The sequence below is a fragment of the Aquarana catesbeiana genome, linkage group LG06, assembly GCF_042186555.1.
Source record: "Aquarana catesbeiana isolate 2022-GZ linkage group LG06, ASM4218655v1, whole genome shotgun sequence".
Taxonomy (NCBI): Eukaryota; Metazoa; Chordata; class Amphibia; order Anura; family Ranidae; genus Aquarana; species Aquarana catesbeiana.
Genome location: NC_133329.1, coordinates 192,639,746 through 192,660,778, shown reverse-complemented (window position 1 = coordinate 192,660,778; position 21,033 = coordinate 192,639,746). Strand labels below are relative to the sequence as shown.

The following is a 21,033-nucleotide window of genomic DNA, read 5'->3' as shown; positions in this document are numbered from 1 at the left end:
ATGAAAAGGGGAAACCTTTATATCAGTGCCCCCTTACATTATTGTATTCACTCCTCCCTTACATCACTGAGCCCCCCTCAGATTGGCCTGGCGGCGCTGTCACGAATCTGCTCTCAGGTGCAAGAGAACAATGCAGCCTCACCCGTGCCCATCAAATGCAGCCTCATCCGTGCCCACCAAATGCAGCCTCATCCGTGCCCACCAAATGCAGCCTCATCCTTGCCGACCAAATACCAGTATCAGTGCCCACCAAATGCAGCTTCATCAGTGCCCATCAAATGCAGCCTACCAGTGCCCATCAAATGCAGCCTACCAGCGCCCATCAAATTGAATTTACCAGTGCCCATCAAATGCAGCCTCATCAGTGCCCACCAAATGCAGCTTACCAGTGCCCATCAAATGCAGTCTCATCAGTGTCCATCAAATGCAGCCTCATCAGTGCCCATCAAATGCAGCTTATCAGTGCCCACCAAATGCTGCCCACCAGTGCAGTACCCACCAAATGTAGCCCACCAGTGCAGTGCCCACCAAATGCAGCCTACCAGTGCCTGGAACACGATCTCCTGCTGTGTAATGGAGCTTGGATTTTAATCGACCCCCCGGGCGGCCACGGTAACAAAGTCCCGCCTCCTAGACACAAGTCACACTAATTCAATTTCCCGGCATTGGATCTGTGTTCCGTCAATCACAGAAGCCGGTCTAGGAGGTGGGACTTTGTTACAGCGCGGCCAAACAATTCAGACCCCAGCTCCATGACACAGCTCCGCTGTGTGTTGCAACATGCAAGAAGAGTTTCGGCACCCGGGCGAATCAACCCTGGCCGCTGCAGCCACAGCTCAAAGTGGCCCCAGGGCAGGTGGCCTATTGGGAAGTTTCCCAGTAGGCCAGTCCGGCCCAGCATCTCTCTGCATCTCTGCTGGATCATGACGCTGAAGATTTCTTCACTAATATGTATTATGATCTATTACAATTATCAGTTTGAGGTTGTTTTTGCTATATATGCCAAGTCCAAAAAATGAAGCTTAACATTCTGATCTTTCTGTTTGTGATTTGGAAAGGTTTGGCATACCTACAAGCTCTGAACTTTGAACGAATTGTTATGTGTCAGCTGAACCCACTAAAGATATGCCTTCCCACAGTGGTTAATTTTTTTGCTGCCATTACTAGGTAAGTACAACTCTGCATCTTGTTTCTGCATATATACTTGTCCATATACATGTCCCATCTCGTTCAGGCAAAAGACAAAAATAAAAATTGCATCCTCAAATCCCTAAACCCGCAGTTGACAAAAAAGCAAAATATCCTTATAAAGCGTATTTCAGTTTGCTTCCACAGGATCCAACTTCTTCCTAAACCACTAAGGGAACTGAATACTCCTGCCTCCTGCCTCCTGCACTCTGGACAGCATAACGCCTGGACTCTGCACTTTACATTACATACGCCTACACACTGTGCATTACACATTCCTGACACATGTACTCTGTACATTACATACTCCTTCACTCGGTGTATTACATACCCCTGACACCTGCACTCTGCATTACGTGCTCCTGATCACTGCATTCTATGTGTTACCTACTCCGCTAAACTGAATTATTTTTCTCCAGATTAAGGTGTGTGTGTGTGTGTGTGTGGGGGGGGGGGGGGTTGTAAACACTTTGTATAAATCAAACAACATAAATCAAAACTATCAAACTGGATGCAAAATTGTTCACTTTTAGGCCCTGACACCATACCTATCAACATTCTTGAACTAAGGACCATTTGTCTATGCCTGCTGCAGTGGACTAATCAGCTCCATTGTCGACCAATAAGGGTTAATTTGGACAATGCCACAGCTATGGCATACATAAATCATCAGTCTGAAGTTCACATTCCTGGAGTAGACAGTTAAGAGGTAGAATACCTTGGTCGCCACTCCTGGATGCAGTGGAATGGTCTCTTCACTCTGTGGTGCACCAGGACATCTTTCACCTTTGGGGGATACTGGTCTGATCTGTTGGCATCTCGCTGCAAAAACAAAGTTGACAGGTTCATCGCCAGTATCAGGATCCCTTGGATGTCTTCACAGTGGACACACTGGTGACTGTAGATCAGTTCCAGCTGATATATAGCTTCTCTCTGCTATGGATTCTCCTTTGACGGCTTCTGGGGATCAAGATGAAGTTCAGTCCGGTGATTTTGTTGACACCAATTTCACCCAGAAGGACTTTATACTCTGGCATTCTCTGCTCCTGGGAGAAACTCTGTGTGCACTTTCCGGTCAACCCAACCTGCTGTCTCAAGAGTCAGTTTGCCATCCTTTTTCATGGTCGCTGGCTTGATATCTTGGCTGTTGAAACCCAAGAATTTCTCTCCAGGGGTTCCTCTGATTCAATTCTTATGCTGTGTAAAACTAGGAAATCAACTTCTCAGAAGGTCTATCATACTTGGAAAGCTTATTTTACGTGGTGGGAGGTGTGGAAAGTTTACCACTAGATGTATCTTTTTATAATCCCTTGGCTGACCTTACTGGTAAGTTGCTGTTTCTTGTGGCTGTTGCGTCTGTGAGATTGGTCTTGGAACTCGCAGCCTTGTTCTTCATAAAGACAAGGTGGTTTTGAGACCTTGAGTCTCCTTTCTCTTTCAGAAGGTTTCTCCTTACCACTTTAATGTTGTCCTGCCCTCTCTTTGTCCAGCCCCAAAGCATCTCAAAGAGATTTCTCTCTCGGTCACTGCTGAATCACGCATTCTCTGTTTATCTTCCCCAAGGGCTGTCTTGCGTCTTGTTCCACCATTTCTAGGTGGATTAGGCAGGTTATCTCTAAGGCTACACCTTTAAAGCTAGGAATCCTCCGTTTCCTGTTAATACTTACTTGACTTGCTCAGCCATTACCTCTTGGATTTTCAGTACCAGTTGTCTTAGCCACCTGGTCTTCTGCTTACAAAAGTTTTACCAGGCATACATTCAGGTCTCTGCTGACACCAGTTTCGGCAGTAAGGTAGTTCAAGCCGTTCTTTAAGTTGGGAACCCGATATCCTTGTTTTGGGCCTGTTGTCATCGAATGATGTGTTGCCAAACCCTCAGTTATATTTCTTGGGGACATCCAGTGGTCTTGATTATTGGAAGTCTGTGATCTGTACTGTGCAATTAACTACTTTAGCCCCAGAAGAATTGGCCCCTTAAAGACCAGAGCACTTTTTACAATTTGGCACTGCACTGCTTTAACCAGTAATTGCACGGTCATGCAATGCTGTACCCAAACTAACTTGGCGTCCTTTTTTTCCGACAAATAGAGCTTTCTTTTGATGGTATTTGATAGCCTCTGCGGTTTTTATTTTTTGCGATTGGCCCCTTAAAGACCAGAGCACTTTTTACAATTTGGCACTGCGCTGCTTTAACCGGTAATTGCACGGTCATGCAATGCTGTACCCAAACTAAATTTGCGTCCTTTTTTTCCGACAAATAGAGCTTTCTTTTGATGGTATTTGATTGCCTCTGCGGTTTTTATTTTTTGCGATAAAAACGGAAAAAGACCAAAAATGTTGAAAAAAAATTATATTTTCTACTTTTTGTTATAAAAAAATCCAATAAACTCAATTTTAGTCATACATTTAGGCCAAAATGTATTCAGCCACATGTCTTTGGTAAAAAAAATGGCAATAAGCGTATACTGGTTTGCGCAAAAGTTATAGCGTCTACAAACTAGGATACGTTTTCTGGAATTTACGCAGCTTTTAGTTTATGACTGCCTATCTCATTTCTTGAGGTGCTAAAATGGCAGGGCAGTACAACCCCCCCCCCCCCAAAATTACCCCGTTTTGGAAAGTAGACACCCCAAGGTGAGTATTTTGCAGCTCTCATTTGTTTTTGAAAATGAAGAAAGAAAAGGAAAATTATTTTTTTTTATTTTTTCAATTTTCAAAACGTTGTGACAAAAAACGAGATCTGTAAAATACTCAACATGCCTTTCAGCAAATAGCTTGGGGTGTCTACTTTCCAAAATGGGGTCATTTGGGGGGGGTTTGTGCTATCTTGGCATTTCATGCCCTCCGAAACTGTGATAGGCAGTGAGGAGTGAAATCAAAAATTTACGCCCTTAGAAAGCCTGAAGGAGGTGATTGGTTTTCAGGGTCCTGTATACGGTTAGACTGCCAAAAAGTCTCACACATGTGGTATCCTTGTACTCAGGAGAAGCAGCAGAATGTATTTTGGGTTGTAATTTCACATATGCCCATGGCATGTTTGAGCAATATATCATTTGGTGACAACTTTGTGCAAAAAAAAAAAAAAAAAGTTTGTAAACTTGTAAACCAATCACCGCTTTCAGGCTTTCTAAGGGCATAAAATGGTGATTTTACTCCTCACTACCTATCACAGTTACGGAGGCCCTGAAATGTCAAGATAGCACAAACCCTCCACACTCCTCTCCTGTACATATCGCCCTCTGTCATACCCTCCAGGGGAGGAGTATGGAGGGTATTACAGTGGGTAGTATGTACAGGAGAGGAGTGTTGGAGGTAGTACAGTGGGCGGTATGTACAGGAGTAAAAAAAAATCACGCCCACCAAAAGGCCTCCACATCCATTATTTTATATTATAATTAAAACTAAAATTAAATTTATCAGGAAGTCAGATTTACATGCAACAGCACCCCTACTCCACATCAAGAGCCCCCCCCTTAACAGCAGGAGCTCCATACTTGCCATCAGGAGCCCCCTTTCACATCGTGAGCCCCCTAATTAACCTCAAGAGTCTCCTTTTACATCCCCCCTTTACATTAGGAGTCCCCCTTTGCGTCAGCAGTCAATACCTATGTCAGAAGACCCCTTTAACCACAGAGTCCCACTTTCAATAGCCTCCTACTGAACATCAGCTCTCTCCCTTTATGCCAGATTCCATCTTTACATCAGAAGTCTCCCCTTCACATTAGGAGTTCTCCCGCGGCTTTGGGTCTTCTAGCCCCTATGCGTGTGCCCGTGTCCTCCTCCTTCGTGTGAGTGCCCAAGTCCGGCCCTGGAACATACACAGGCTGGTGAGGTTAACAAGCAACCCCCTGGCCCTAACCTTCACCACCACCAGCGGCTGCTCGACAGCCTACAAATTTTTGCACCCCAAAATTATCTTTTCCAGAATCAGTGGGAGCCCTGAGATTGTCACTTGCCACCAGATGCAGCATGCCACCGTCGCCTGCCACTAGGTGCAGCATGTCACTTGCCACCGTCGCCTGCCGCTAGATTCAGCGTGTCACTTTCCACCTTCGCCTGCCGCTAGATACAGCGTGTCACTTACCACCATGGCCTGCCGCTAGATGCAGCATGTCACATGCCACCGTAGCCTGCCGCTAGATGCAGCGTGTCACTTGCCACCGTCGCCTGCCGCTAGATGCAGCATGTCACTTGCCACCTTTGCCTGCTGCCAGATGCAGCGTGTCACTTGCCCCAGTCGCCTGCCACCAGATGCAGTGTGCCACTTGCCACCTTTGCCTGCCGCCAGATGCAGCGTGTTACTTGCCACCTTTGCCTGCCGCCAGATGCAGCGTGTCACTTGCCACCTTTGCCTGCCACCAGATGCAGCGTGTCACTTGCCACCCTTTGCCTGCCACCAGATGCAGCGTGTCACTTGCCACCTTTGCCTGCCACCAGATGCAGCGTGTCACTTGACACCTTCGCTTGCTGCCAGATGCAGCGTGTCACTTGCCACCTTTGCCTGCTACCAGATGCAGCATGTCACTTGCCACCTTCGCCTGCTGCCAGATGCAGAGTGTCACTTGCCACAGTTGCCTGCCGCCAGATGCAGCGTGTCACTTGCCACTGTCTCCTGCGTCCAGATGCAGCATGTCGCTTGCCACCTTTGCCTGCCACCAGTAGCAGCGTGTCACTTGCCACCTTCGCCTGTTGCCAGATGCAACATGTCATTTTCAACCGTCACCTGCTGCCAGATGCAGAGTGTCACTTGCCACCTATATCCTGGCTCTTTCTCCCTCCCTTTCAGTTGGGCATGTTGAGGGCTGCAGTTTTCCTCTTAGGATTACTGGGGCTTGCCAGTCCTCGGAACTACATGTCCCATGATTCTCTTTTGTGCTACTTTTTTTTTTCCTGCTCAGTAGGAAGGAGAGGGCGCCGCTCCCCACTCCCGAGTACAGAAGGATGAGGAAGAGAGGGAGGGAGAAAGAAGAGCCCACAGCTGCTCTCTCCACACAGAGACACAGCCACTCCCCCAGCTGCTGACCAAAGGAAGGAGGGGAAAAGGGTGGAAAACAGAGAGCCCTCTCCTTACAGCGGCGGCTCGAGCGGGGGGGAGCACAGTTTCTCTTGGAAGTAGGATCTGCAGCACCTGAGCTTCGGCACCCCCCCTCTGCCTTAGCTCGTGGCGCCTGGGCACGGGGCACCCAGTGCACCCACCCAGGATCGGCCCTCAGGAGAAGCAGCAGAATGTATTTTGGGGTGTAATTCCACATATAACAATGCCATGTTTGAACAAGATATCATTTAGTGACAACTTTGTGTAAAAAAAAAAAAAAAATAAATTGTTATTTTCCCAAAACTTGTGGCAAAATATAAAATATTCCATGGACTCAACATGCCTCTCAGCAAATAGCTTGAAGTGTCTACTTTCCAAAATGGAGTCATTTAAGGGGGTTTTGTGCTATCTTGACATTTCATGGCCTCCGAAACTGTGATGGGTAGTGAGGAAGTGAAATCACCATTTTACGCCCTTAGAAAGCCTGAAGGCGGCGATTGGTTTTTGGGGTCTTGTACATGGCTAGGCTCCCAAAAAGTCTCACACGTGGTATCCCCGTACTCAGGAGAAGCAGCAGAATGTATTTTGGGGTGTAATTTCACATATGCCCATGCCACAATATATCAGTTAGTGACAACTTGGTGTAAAAAAAATATATATATTTTCCTGAAACTTGTGGCAAAAAAATAAAATATTCCATGGACTCAATATGCCCATAGAATAGCTTGGGGTGTCTACGTTCCAAAAAGGGGTCATTTGGGGGGATTTGAACTGTCCTGGCATTTTATGCACAACATTAAAAGCTTATGTCACACATCACCCACTCTTCTAACCACTTGAAGACAAAGCCCTTTCTGACACTTTTTGTTTACATGAATTTTTTTTTTTGCTAGAAAATTACTTTGAACCCCCAAACATTATATCTTTTTTTAAAGCAAATGCCCTACAGATTAAAATGGTGGGTGTTTCATTTTTTTTTCACACAGTATTTGCGCAGCGATTTTTCAAAGGCAATTTTGTTTGGAAAAAAAAAACACTTTTTAATTTTAATGCACTAAAACACACTATATTGCCTAAATGTTTGATGAAATAAAAAAGATGATCTTAGGCTGAGTACATGGATACCAAACACGACATGCTTTAAAATTGCGCACAAACGTGCAGCGGCGACAAACTACAAACATTTTTAAAAGCCTTTAAAAGCCTTTACAGGTTACCACTTTAGATTTACAGAGGAGGTCTACTGCTAAAATTACTGCCCTCAATCTGATGTTCTGGGTGATACCTCACATCCATTGTACAGTTGCTAAAATGCTTTCCAAATTTCCCAATGGTGCTGTCTATAAGTCATGAAATGCTCGTAGTTCAATTGAGAAAGTATCAACACATAGTGGTAATGTGGATACACGTACAGTACTAGGTGCCACGTCCTGGAATCATTGTATTCGTAGAAATAGGTTTGGGCTTTGGACTTTTTAGGCACAATAATCACTAAAGTATATTAAAAAATTGAATTTATTCAAAATTTGGTTAAAAAACGAGAATAAAAAGAGGACAGATACAGGAATCAGTTCATAGAACCACAATTACGCACTCCATACATAACTCTATATTGTAAAGATAAATCATATGAAAATGGAATACCAATCCTTCCACCATGACGTTATTATGTAGTTATAAAGGAGCTTTGCAGTTGATAGTAATCGGTGTCTAAAACTTGTTCAACATGTTGCACGCCAAAGCGCTTCTTCAGGAGCATAGAACAGATTACTGAAATATACAAAACATCCAATAAATATAACTCAAATAAACTATCTAAGAAGACAGTAACCAAATAGTAACAACACATTGCGAATTTGATATCAATGCTATGGGAGCCCACCAGATGGCGCCGATCAAGCAAGGCCCAGATAGTATTCATACACTATGGGGGCGTATGTAACATGATGGTAATGTAAGTAAATGATAGTGATTGTACTTAAATCAGTGGGGAAATGTGACTGCTTATGCGAAGACATTGGGGGGGGGGAGAAGGTGGGATCAAGAAGGGAGAAGAAGAAAGGGAAGGGAATTGGGAAGGAAGAGAGGAAAGATGGGGAAAATAAAGCCAGAGCTAAGGAGGGCAGAAAAGAAATTGATAGAAAGATAATTAACAAGCTGGTGTGAAGGTATATTCCAATAAATATTGGGTAGTAATGCATAGACAGTTCATATGTGATTATGTTAATTGTGTTAGATAAACATAATAATGTTTGATATTATGTGCATAAAAGGCCACTTAAAAATGTCCTGTATTAACCTGCCGAGCTCTAATGGGTTGTGGTGTATGTGTCATATGAGTGAAAGCTGCGATACATCTGTCACTTAGATGAAAACACAAAACAGTGATGGTGTTAGTAAAGTAACCTTAGTGGCTGATGTTGATGAATTATTCTGACAACTGGCACAGAATATATAGCATTAGAATATTAAAAAGTAACTGTAGGTGTTAGGTATGGATTTTAGAAATAATCTATATAATTTATATAACCAACTGGAAATCATGCCAGTAAGTACCAGTAGGGATAATTAATTTAAAAGTAAATTACACTTACCATTCTCGTGCTAATGAAGTAGAAAAATATATATATAAACCACGAATAATTGATAAAACAATATCCACTATATGTCTTGGAATTCAATCAGTATATTGCTAGAGCCTTCCAACAAGACATGTAGCCAAAAAGGACAATTATATCGGCCAAAGGCGGAGAGGGGAGTGTGGTCCGCTAGTTATCCACATAGATTGGTCTATGTATGTCAGATATTCAATCAGCCTCGCTTGTGTACGGTGTCAAGGGGTGATTCGGTATCCAAAACGTTTAGCTGTAGTACCGAACCTATTATAATACAAACAGGCAGAGCATGTAATAATTATTTGGTAAAGGTACCATGGTGTAGATTAACTGTATTGTTTAAAAGAATCTCCTGGTGGGGAGAGAAAAAGAAAAACAAAGGAGAGGGGTGGTAGTGGCCAAATAGAAAAAGTGTCAAGATAGCACAGTCAGATATAGGTACTGACTCATGTATAGACATGTATCCACTTCCATGCAGGCACATACCTGTTAGCGCTTCAGCATAGATAAACGCAGTGTGGCCTGAGATGGCATCCACACAGTCGCTCGGGTAGAGAGCAACTGCGGTGTAGAGCATGGGTAAAGGAATGCTGAGTGGCGTCTCTTGTACACACGCCCCGCTTGTAGTCACCAATCGGGAACGCCGATGTGATGTCATCCAAGCCAGCCGCCGGGTGCATACCGCGCATGCATGGAAACCACCCGACGCGTGAGACAGGGAGAGACGGTTGCAGCCCCAGGTATACCGGAAGAGCCAGTAATACCATAGTGCGCCTAACGCCCTAGTGAGGGGGCGTGGCGCTGAGCGGCCACATAGTGCTGAAAATGAACCAGGGCAATGCAGGGTGCACCTCTCGTGAGCTGCCAGAACAACACTGATACCAGGATCACAGTTAAAGTAAATCTGTACATAGCTTTGTAAGCAGGCCAAATTCAATGTCTTCGCATAAGCAGTCACATTTCCCCACTGATTTAACAGTGGGGAAATATTCTAGAATTAACGTATTTTTCACTCCACAGAATATGTTAACGGCGGTTAAAGAGGTGGCTATAGGGAGTATCACATGGTCAGACCATGCCCCTGTTTCACTGACATTAACTATGAATGAGTATTCCTCTGACAAGAGGAGACAGTGGCGATTGAATGAGAGTTTGATGGAAGATAAGATGGTGGTTGAGGACGTTATTAAGGAATTGCAGTATTATTTTCAATATAATACTGTAGAGTAGACAGATGCAGGGACAACATGGGAAGCGCACAAAACGGTAATAAGAGGGGTACTCATTAGGCATGGTTCCAGAATAAAAAAGGAAAGGGAGGCCCAATTGACCCAATTACTGACAGATATACAGATGTTAGAGACCCAACATAAACAGAACACGAGGTGTACGGGGGAGACAGAACTCCTTAAATTGCGTAGACAAGTGACAGAGTTACTTCAACATAGAGCTAAGGCAGCACTTCAGAGATGCCGGAAATATTATTCTGAAACAGGAGACAAATGCGGCCGTTCACTGGCTAGAGCTTTACAGGAACAGAGGACTCAATCCTATGTCCCCCGCTTAGTGGACCCCGAAAGTAGAATAGTTACACCTTCCCTCCCAGATTGTCTGGACTTTCCGTAGATTTGACCAATCTTTATATAATTTGCCTACCAGATCACAACCTCAAAATATCATGGAGGAATATATTTCCCTTTTCAGGTATTTCTCAATTGACAGAGCAGATTTGAGAAGAGTTGGACTATATTACCTTAGAGGAATTGCAAGAGGCCATCAGGACATCCAAACCCGAGAAAGCTCCGGGTCCGGATGGCTTTACACATAAATACTACCAGACATTTTTCCCTCAGTTGGGTAAGCAGATGGTACAGACATTTAATGCAATGGGACACGGGACAGGATTTACTCCAGAAACCCTGAAAGCACATATCACCGTTATTCCAAAGGAGGATAAGGACCCATCAATATGTGGCAGCTATCGCCCCATTTCATTATTGAATGTAGATCTTAAGTTATTTACAAAAATATTAGCTACACGTATACAACCACATCTGACTGCATTAGTACACCCAGACCAATTGGTCTTTTATGTTCTCAGTCCTACGATATGTGGGTGTAGGGGTGAGGATGGTAGGGTGGATCTCAAGCATATACATAAGGCCGGAAGCACAAATAAAAGCAAATGGAGTTCTATCTGAACCTTTTTCTATCTCTAATGGCACCCGCCAAGGGTGCCCTTTATCACCACTCCTTTTTGATATCACCTTAGAGCCATTTCTTTGTAAGGTCAGGCAAAACCTGGATATTAGGGGGTTAATAACGGGATATTTACATCATAAAGTATCCGCATATGCGGATGATCTTTTATTCTGCCTTACTAATCCTGTTATATCTATGCCGAACCTACTAAGAGAATTGGACCAATATGGTGCACTGTCCAATTTAAAAATTAATATGTCCAAGTCAGGGGCAACGGGTGTATCTATGACTACGACTCAAATTAACGCTTTAAAAATTCATTTTAAGTTTAGATGGACCTATACGGGCATCAAATACCTGGGCACGTTGATTCCACCTAAATTGGACCAAACCTTTGAGTTGAATTTCCTGCCTCTACTGAGTAGAGTGAAAGTTTTACTCTCTATATGGCATCAGGGCCTTTTCTCTTGGTTCGGTAGATGTAACATAATAGAAATGTCAGTATTGCCTAAATTTTCCTATCTTTTTCAAACTCTACCCATTCACATACCCCTAGAATTCTTTAACCACTTCCCTACCCGCGTATGTACATATGACGTCCACAGATGGGATTTCCCATCCTGGGTGGACGTCATATGACGGCCTCGGGTTCCCGGCTGCCTAGGGGGCGCGCGCCCGCCGCATTGCTCGGGTCCCAGTGTGTGTGCCCGGCGGCCGCGATGTCCGCCGGGCACCCGCGATTGCCCGTTGACCGGGCCGGACCGTGGATCTCTGTGTGTAAACACAGAGATCCACGTCCTGTCAGCTCAGAGGAGCGGGATCTGTGTTCCCAGAACGGAGGAACACGGATCGGTCTCCTCCCCTTGAGCGTCCCCTCCCCCTACAGTTAGAAGCATTCCCTAGGAAACACATTTAACCCCTCCCCGCCCCCTAGTGGTTAACCCCTTCACTGCCTGTCACATTTACACAGTAATTAATGCAATTTTATAGCAGTGATCACTGTATAAATGTGAATGGTCCCAAAAATGTGTCAAAAGTGTCCGATGTGTCCGCCATAATGTCACAGTCACGAAAAAAAATTGCGATCGCCACTATTACTAGTAAAAAAAAAAAATAAATATATTTTTTTTAAAAATTCCATAAACCTATCCCATATTTTATAGACGCTATAACTTTTGCGCAAACCAATCAATATACGCTTATTGCAATTTTTTTTACCAAAAATATGTAGAAGAATACGTATCAGCCGAAACTGAGGAAAAAATTAGTTTTTTTTTTTTTAAATTGGGATATTTATTATAGCAAAAAGTAAAAAATATTGTGTTTTTTTCAAAATTGTCGCTCTTCTTTTGTTTATAGCGCAAAATATAAAAACCGCAGAGGTGATCAAATACCACCAAAAGAAAGCTCTATTTGTGGGAAAAAAAAGGACATCAATTTTGTTTGAGTACAACGTCGCACGACCGCACAATTGTCATTTAAAGTGCGACAGCGCTGAAAACTAAAAATTGGTCTGGGAAGGAAGGGGGTGAAAATGCCCTGTATTGAACCGGTTAAACAGACTAATAAGATGATAACTGAATTCATTTGGGCCCATAAAAGGCCCAGAATTCAACGCCGTTTAATGACAATGCCTAAACAATATGGGGGGGTAGCGGTACCCGATATGCAGAAATATTATCAGGCGACTCATATGGCACGACTAGTAGACTGGTATAGGCATGCAAGCTTTAAAATATGTCCAAAAATCGAGCAATCACAGTGTGAGGTCCCATTGCGTCGTGCGGTTTGGTGCTTTGGAGACCTGAGTTCAGCTCTCAAAAAGCACCCAACCTTGGGCCCTACCCTGCGTATTTGCTCCTGAATATGTTCCACCACTTTATTATCATCTGTCAACTCCCCCTGTACCCCATTGTAGGGAATCCTCGTTTCCCTCCGGGACTACAGGAGGGACCCTTCAGGAAACTTTCAGACTCAGTGTTTTCAGGCCTCCAATTTTATACAAATAGCGACTGGGACATGGCCCTCATTACCTGAACTAACCTCATCCAACGACCGTTTCTGTCTTGATTTCTGGAGTGGAGCCCAGTTGCGACATTTCCTTAACACTCTCCCACCTCCAGACAGATTTCAATGAACATTGACACCCTTAGAACAACGGGGGATGGGGCCTTGCTCTCACTTAATTTCGCAAATGTATGCACTACTGGTTGCCCCCCAAGAGGATTATGTCCCTCCATATATAAGGAAGTGGGAAATGACATTAGACAGGACGTTCACCCAGGCACAACATAGGCAGATAGTAAATCTTGTGTTGAAATCTTCAATATCCACAAGAATCCAAGAAACTAATTTTAAAATAATGACAAGATGGTACCATACACCCTCATTACTTAATAAATTCTTTCCGGAGATCCCGGACAAATGTTGGAGGTGTCAGGAGGAAAGAGGGACTCTACTCCACGTTCTTTGGTCCTGCCCAAAACTGGAGTACTTCTGGAGGGAGATACGGTGGATAGCACAGAAATTTACTGAGTATAACCTCCCAGAAGATCCAGCCCTATTTTTGTTACATGTCTCAAAAATACCGGGGGAAACATATAGTAAATTAATTTTGCACCATCTTATTAACACAGCTAGATCATGTATCGTACGGCAGTGGAGAGATACGTACCCTCCCACAATTCTTACATGGGTCACACGAACTGAAGAGGATAATAGGATGGAGGATTTGTTATTATCGGCTCACAATCGAAAGGAGACATATTTAGAAGCTTGGGGCCAATGGAATACATTTAAATTCTCGGAGGAAGGGAGTTCCCTATTTGCTCCTGAGGGTATTTGAAAAAGGGAGGAGTGTGGGGCCTTGGGGGTGACCTCACTTCCATGGATGATGGTATAGTAAACTCGCCTTTTCCTCGGTACATCTTCCCTCCAACTCCGCCTCCCTCTCCCCTATCAGTGTTGTTTTTTTTTCTTCTTCTTCTTCTTCTTCTTCTTCTCTCTTTCTATCTTTTTTCTCCTTTTTTTTTTTTTTCTTCTTCTTCTTCTCTCTTTCTATCTTTTTTCTCCTTTTTTTTTTTTTTTTTTTTTTTAGGAATTCTTTCCCTCATGGGGCTTCTTTCTTACTTTCTCCTTTTGCCTCTTCAGATATGTAGAGGTTTTTCTTCTTAGTAAAGTATGTTGTCAGGGCATACAAGAGAAGCAGGTCTAACGGAAGAGAGAATGGGGACTATCTCAAATAACTAGTTATTGTTTTTTCTGTAGATGTATTAAAGATGGGAGTAATGCTGTTAATTGGAGTTTGAATGGATTTGTTGGAACTCATATGATTGGTGGAATAATGAAATTGTTTATTTCTCTATATGTATGACAACTAAAATAAAATAAAATAAAAAATTAAAAAAGTTCCAGGGTTGTTGCGGAAATGCAAACAGCAAACATTTAAAAACCCTCTGCAGTCCTCAGTATCACCACCATATTTTTCAGGCAGGGGAAGTTTGGGTGGTACAGAAGAGGTAGGTTGGATTGGAGCAGGAGTCTGGACCGTTGCAGAAGTACCAGGCAAGCAAGATTTAAGCATAGTACAAAGTTCATCTAACTTGGTGTCCAGGGAAGAAAGATGCTGTTCATGAGCTCCAATCAATTGTCCCTGACGTGAAATCGCCTTATCAATCTCAGCAGGGTCCACTGCCATTGTGGCCCATTTGTAATGTAAGGTACCCGTGATAGGCAGTGTCCGAAGTGGAGCCTGTATGCTGAGGATTCAGGTGAAAACTTAGTCAGGCAGATCAGATTGGCAACAGATCAGGCAAAGCGCTCCACGTTTGAAATCCAGACTCTGGTCAGGCAGGCAAAGGTTACACATGAGCTGGCGGTGAAGTACAAAATCAGCAGGTTAGAGAGTAGTCAAGAATTCAGGCAGAAGTTCATATACGGTATTCAAAGTCACAAAGCAGTCACCCAGGGAGCTAGTCCACCCAAACGGGCACTGAGAGATAGGAAGTGCTGCTATTTATGGGCTGCTTTGATTGTAGATTGTCCACAGCTGGCAGCAGCATAACTCCAGAGCTCTTCTGTGGCAGTACAAGTAAGACTGCAGCTGTGGGACCAGGAACATCCCAGTTCGAATACACCCAGGTACATGACAGGAAGGTCTTAAATACGGAAACCGTAATAGGTTTTCAATCTCTGGCAAGGGCCAACTGGGGATTAGCGCGATGAATTGACCGGCATACAAATTGCTTTGGTCCACAAAAGATCTATAGAGATCTTCCGCGAAAAACAGCGAATAAAAATCAAGTGACGTAAAATCAACTGTTGAAATGTGTAGGCCTCTTCACTAGCGTACTTTTGGACATTGTGACCTCTAAATTTACTGGTACAACTAGTGAAACGTACAGTAAACACTACCAAAAAAACTGTTAGCATTCGCAGGGATCAGGCCTGACTCTGCAAACGCTGCAGTTATGTGTTTTGTAAGTGACAGTGATTGATTGATACTACACTTGGCTGGGCAGAGGAGCTAAACGCAGGTGCTAGCAGGTATCTGAGCTGATCCCGCTAAAGCTGCGTTTTTGGAAACCCTAAACTACTGGGGAAGCTAGTATAGATCTGATCAGATCAAATATATTGATCCATTCAGACACTATCCTACTAAGGAAGGTGTATGGTGCGTGCGTGGGTGTTAGCGCTACTGGCACTAATCTGACGCTGCCTGGGACCGACGCAGACCCTAACTGATGCAAAAACCGCCGGGCGTTCAGGGGGTTAAACCTTTATTCAGCAATATATGGCGGGTACCCTGACGCTATAAAAACCTGACAGTGACAGTAACTTGCTAACTAGCGTCACCCGTGACACTAAACACAGCGATCAGAAAAGAGATCTGTACACTATATTAGTGACATTGGTGACGGGTGAAAGGGTTAACTGGGGGGTGATCAAGGGGTTAAACCTTTATTGGGGGGGTCCCTAGACCTATCTGGGCCTACTACTAAGCCCTAATGCTGATTAGTGTCCCAAATGACACCATTACAGTGATCAAAGAAAAATATGAAAACTGCACTTGGTGACAGTGTGGCAGGGAGTGAAGGGGTTAACTGGTGGGGCGATCGGGGGGTGAAAAGTGTGCCTATGTGTACTGTGTCAGTGTAGTGTTGGTGCCACTCACGTTTGGATGTCCTCTCTCCTCTCTCTGGAATGAAAAAGAATTCCAGAGAGGGACATGACATCACTTCCTCTGCCTGTGTTTACACTTACAGGCAGGGAACAGTCCCCCATTCACCAGAACCGATCACCAGGTCCAGGTCAGAAATCATTGGCCTGGGCCTGGAGACTGATCGATTCTGAAGCAAATCCGATCACCGCGTGTGCCCCCGCGCCCGACGTACAGCTACGACGCCTTACCCAATGGCAGGGCCGCTGATAAGCCAGTACAACTGGCCCTGTTGTACCAGGCCTGGCCAGCAGGGGGAGCCTGGGCAGCTTCACAGACTGTTCAGTGTAGAAAAAAAAAAAAGTTCTAATTTACACCCCCACTAACCCGCTGCTACTAGTAAGCATTTTTTTTTAATTGCGAGCGCATGTCTATTCCGTGTCCGGCGCCCGATCTGCATGTTTTCTGGCTGCTGACAGGTGAAGTCCCGGCTGCCTATTCCCTTCCCTGGCGGAATGATCCTCCTTCACTCAGCTCCACACTCAGCAGCCAAGAACGAGAGAGGCAGCAGCCGTGGCAGGGAGAAGCAACTGACAGGGAGCAGAAGGAACTGGATTTATCAGTGGTCGAAGAGCACATATAAGCTGCAGTTTTAATACATTTTTTTTTAAGCAAACGAATTTGTTTTGCCCACAGGTTTATGTGTTTTTTTTTTAACTGTACTGCAGCATTGTGGCATGGAGGAGGGGTCCTAAGTAAATAATGATTTTTTTTGAGAGACCCCGTCATGTAGCAAAACACTTGTGTAAGCCTACATACTGTATCTGTATCTTCTGGCAGTTATATTGACTATGCCGCATGCTCTAATATAATGCATGTGAATAACCAGTGTACATTTACAAAGTAAGACATGGTCAACTCTTGACATCATTAACCCCTTCCCACCCATCTCAGCCCTTTCAATGAATCTTAAAGTGGAGTTCCAGCCGCAATTTTTTTTTTTAAAGTCGGCAGCTACAAACACTGTTGCTGCTGACTTTTAATAAGGACACTTACCTGTCCAGGGAGCCTGCAATGTTGGTACCCCGAGGTCGATCCATCCATCCATCGGATCAGGTGCAGGCACCGCCATTGTAACTAGCCGGTTTCCTACTGCACATGCGCAAGCGGGGTCTGGGGCGGAGCCAGGGGTGGAGTTGAGGGTGGGGCTAAAGGGGGCCCTGTCAGGTAGGCTGTACAGGGCCCCGTGATTTCTATCGGCAGCCCTGTCCAGGGGAGCCAAGCTGCCGCAGTGTAACTGCAGCGGCTGGTCCGGAACAGGTTAAGAAATATATTTTTTATTTACCTGTAAAATCCATTTCTTGGAATACAATGCAGGACACAGGTTACCCTTCCCTCTGTCCTGATGTTTTCCTCTCACTGATAAAAAAAACTGAGGATTTCTGGGAGTGGGATGGTCCTAACAACTTTGTTTTACTAATGCCTAAGGCTGGTAGCATATAACCCATGGTCTTGATTAATAGAAGCTTGTGTCCGGTAATGTACTTCTAGAAAGGGATTTTACAGGTAAGTAAAAAATACTTAATTTTACAGTGCCGCAGACCCAGAAGTGCAGAATCACGTACCTGTACATGATTCCATGCACAGGAGCCACCGCCCCACAGTAAATGTATGTGGGCCGGACGGCAAGAAATTAAATGATATATTTTCTTTTCTAGAAATGAAAGGAAACATGGTGACAGTTATGACAAAAGCTATTTTCTGTTGATTTTGAGCTCACAAAAAATGTAAAGGACAGGCCACAGTGTTTTTGTTTTTTTTTTTGTTTTTTTGGTTTTTTTTGTTTTTTTATAATTTTTTTTCTTTGTCTGGAGTCAAACAATACCAGATTTGCTTGTTTTGGAGAAATTATATTGTGTGGAAATATTGGAGTAAATATTAGGTTTTATTTAGAAAGCTTTTTTTTCATACCATGGCATGACAGCAAAAAAATATATTAAAATACCCTAACAATTGCACCATTTTTGAACAGAAAACAGCCTGAAGTGTCTGAATCTTTGTAATTAGCACTTGTAATTAACAGTTTTCTATTAGGATTACCTTATCTACTTGTCTACTGGAGCAATTTTTCACATACAGTGGAACCTAGGTTTGCGAGTAACGCGGTTAACGAGCGTTTTGCAAACCGAGCACTGTATTTCTAAAATTCCTAACTCGGTTTGCGAGTGTTGTCTCGCAAAACGAGCAGGATTCAGGCCAAAAGCGGTGTGCTGTACTCCTGGAACGAATTATGCTCGTAATCCGAGGTACCACTGTACATGCTAAATATCTGCATTTTATTGCTAGAGAATTACTTAGAACCCCCAAAAATATATTTTCTGAAAGCAGAGGCCCTGGACAATAAAGTGGTGACTGTTGTAATTTTGTCACACAATATTTGCACAGTGGTTTATCAAATGCAATTATTAAGGAAAATATATACTTACAGTAGCAGGAAAAGCATGTGAACCCCTTGGAATTAACTGGTTTTTGCAGTAATATGCTATAAACGCTTAATCCACAAATTGATGTCTGTTGGCTTTGAAAATAGTATATGTACCTGGATAGAAAACTGGATATAGGGGCTCGCCCAAAGGATGGTGATAATGTATTTTCTGAATGGTCTGCAGTTATAAATGGGGTACCCCAGTGCTCTGTCCTGGGACCAATTCTGTTTAAAGCTTAATTCCAACTTTTGATACACATTACATAGTTCGTTTGGGCCAAGTTGGCCCAAACAAATTGTGTCCCTCAACATGTGAGGCCGCTGTATAAACTGTATGTAGCTAAAGCTACATACAGCATACCACACTGTGTTCTGAGTTACCTATCTGGGTAGTCTATCTGATCGGCGCTCAGCCTTTCAGAGAAATGAATACAGGGAATGACAGCTTCAAAACCTGAAGAGATTAAATTCTCATCATTTCCGGCTCAATTCCTCACAGAAGAGATCGGGAAACAGATCTTTCTCTATTTCCTGTGTGCACAACTGACCTGACCACTTACAGCTGTTCCTGGTGGAACAGGAGAGTCCGCAAACAGCAGCAGGAGGGGGGCCCTTCCAATCGCTGTAAAAGTGATTGCGCAGCTGTAAAGCCACTTAGATCACTTTCACTTGAAAGGTGTTTGCTGGCTTTAAAAAAAATTGTATCAGCATCATGGCTGCAGCTGTCCTGCTATAACCGCATGCTGCCCAGTATATATACATAGGCAAGGCAGCAAGCGACTAAATAAAAAAAATGTTGTTTCTAGTTATTTATTTTTTTAGTTTCTTGCATATATAAGTAGGTACTGATGCTATAAAATACTTTATACTACTTCTCTCATACATGAAAACACCACATATGTGTCTTAGTCACACGTGTCTTAGCTCCCATACACACTATTAGATTTTCTGCAGATTTTTGCCTTCAGATTTACCAAAACCATGTAGTGCAAGGGTCTGCCTGATTGCATACAAATTGAAACTCTTAAGGTTTGACCTCATATTATATGGTTATGGTAAATCTGAAGACAAAAATCTGCAGAAAATCTAATAGTGTATATGGGGTCTTATGCCGCGTACACACGGTCGGACTTTTCGTCTACAAAAGTCCGACAGCCTGTCCGACAGACTTCCGACGTACCTTCGGCGGACTTGCGGCAGACTTTCTTACGAACGGACTTGCCTACACACGACCACACAAAAGTCCGACGGATTCGTACGTGATGACGTACACCGGACTAAAATAAGGAAGTTCATAGCCAGTAGCCAATAGCTGCCCTAGCATGGGTTTTTGTCCGTCGGACTAGCACACAGACGAGCGGATTTCGGGGTCCGTCGTACTTACGACGTAAAGATTTGAAGCATGTTTCAAATCTAAAGTCCGTCGGATTTGAGGCTAAAAAAGTCCGTTGAAAGTCCGGAGAAGCCCACACACGATCGGATTACCAGCCAGCTTTAGTCCGTCAGCGTCCGTTGGACTTTTGTAGACGAAAAGTCCGACCGTGTGTACGCGGCATTAGTCTTAGCGGAAATATGGCGGAGCCCAGAAACAACAAAGTGCACGTGGCAGGACCCCAGAAATTACCCCAAATGACTGTAATTAGAAAAGTAGACCCCTTCAAGGTTTTATACAAGAGGAATATCTTGGACTTTGAACCTGAACTTTTAAAATGTACTTGGCAGCTAAATTAGGGAAAAAAATTGAATACAAATTTTTCAACAAGTGTAAATTCAATGATACAGAAACTAGAACTATGGGTGGAACTTTAGTGAAGGCACTAGTCCATACAGGTTTTAATAAAACATACAAAAGTCTTCATCAGGGGGTTCTTTTAAACAATGCAATGAACAGATTTTAAATTAGATTGCAGTATAGGTATGTGCAGACACCAGGATATCTCCAGGAGTTCCAACAGCCAGAGAACAATTCAAGGAACATCTTTGGGACCTACATGTCTGACACATACAAGATCTGATACATCCATTACTAAATATTTACCAAGCATCTATTACATGTTAGGTTACTGTCCCTTGAATTGTCATAACACGTAGGGTTGCCCACTCTCCTGGGTTCCAGTGCCTCTTGAATAGAGGTTCTTCTACTTTGCTTTACCTGCATTCGTTGTCTGTATGAATTTTCATCTGGACGTTGTTTTTAACCTCATATGCAATAAACTTTTGTATGTTTGGGGGCGCATGCGCGGCGCGATGCGGGAAGGACGTGAGTAATCTCAGCTCCGTCCGACCCGGCTAGAGCGGGCTGAATAACCGGAGCCAAACGAACACTACGCTGCCGAAAACATTCCATACC

At 43.7% G+C, this 21,033-nt stretch overlaps 1 protein-coding gene across 3 annotated transcripts in view; it reads left to right on the top strand.

Moving 5' to 3' along the window:
* The window catches only part of RRN3 (RRN3 homolog, RNA polymerase I transcription factor), a 1,085,194-nt gene that overhangs the window by 913,919 nt on the left and 150,242 nt on the right, over positions 1 to 21,033 (top strand). For all 3 annotated transcript variants that reach the window (XM_073591180.1, XM_073591181.1, XM_073591179.1), the window contains one exon: positions 1,059 to 1,167. In XM_073591180.1, the coding sequence (XP_073447281.1) occupies positions 1,059 to 1,167 (109 nt within the window). The remainder of the gene's footprint in view (positions 1 to 1,058; positions 1,168 to 21,033) is intronic.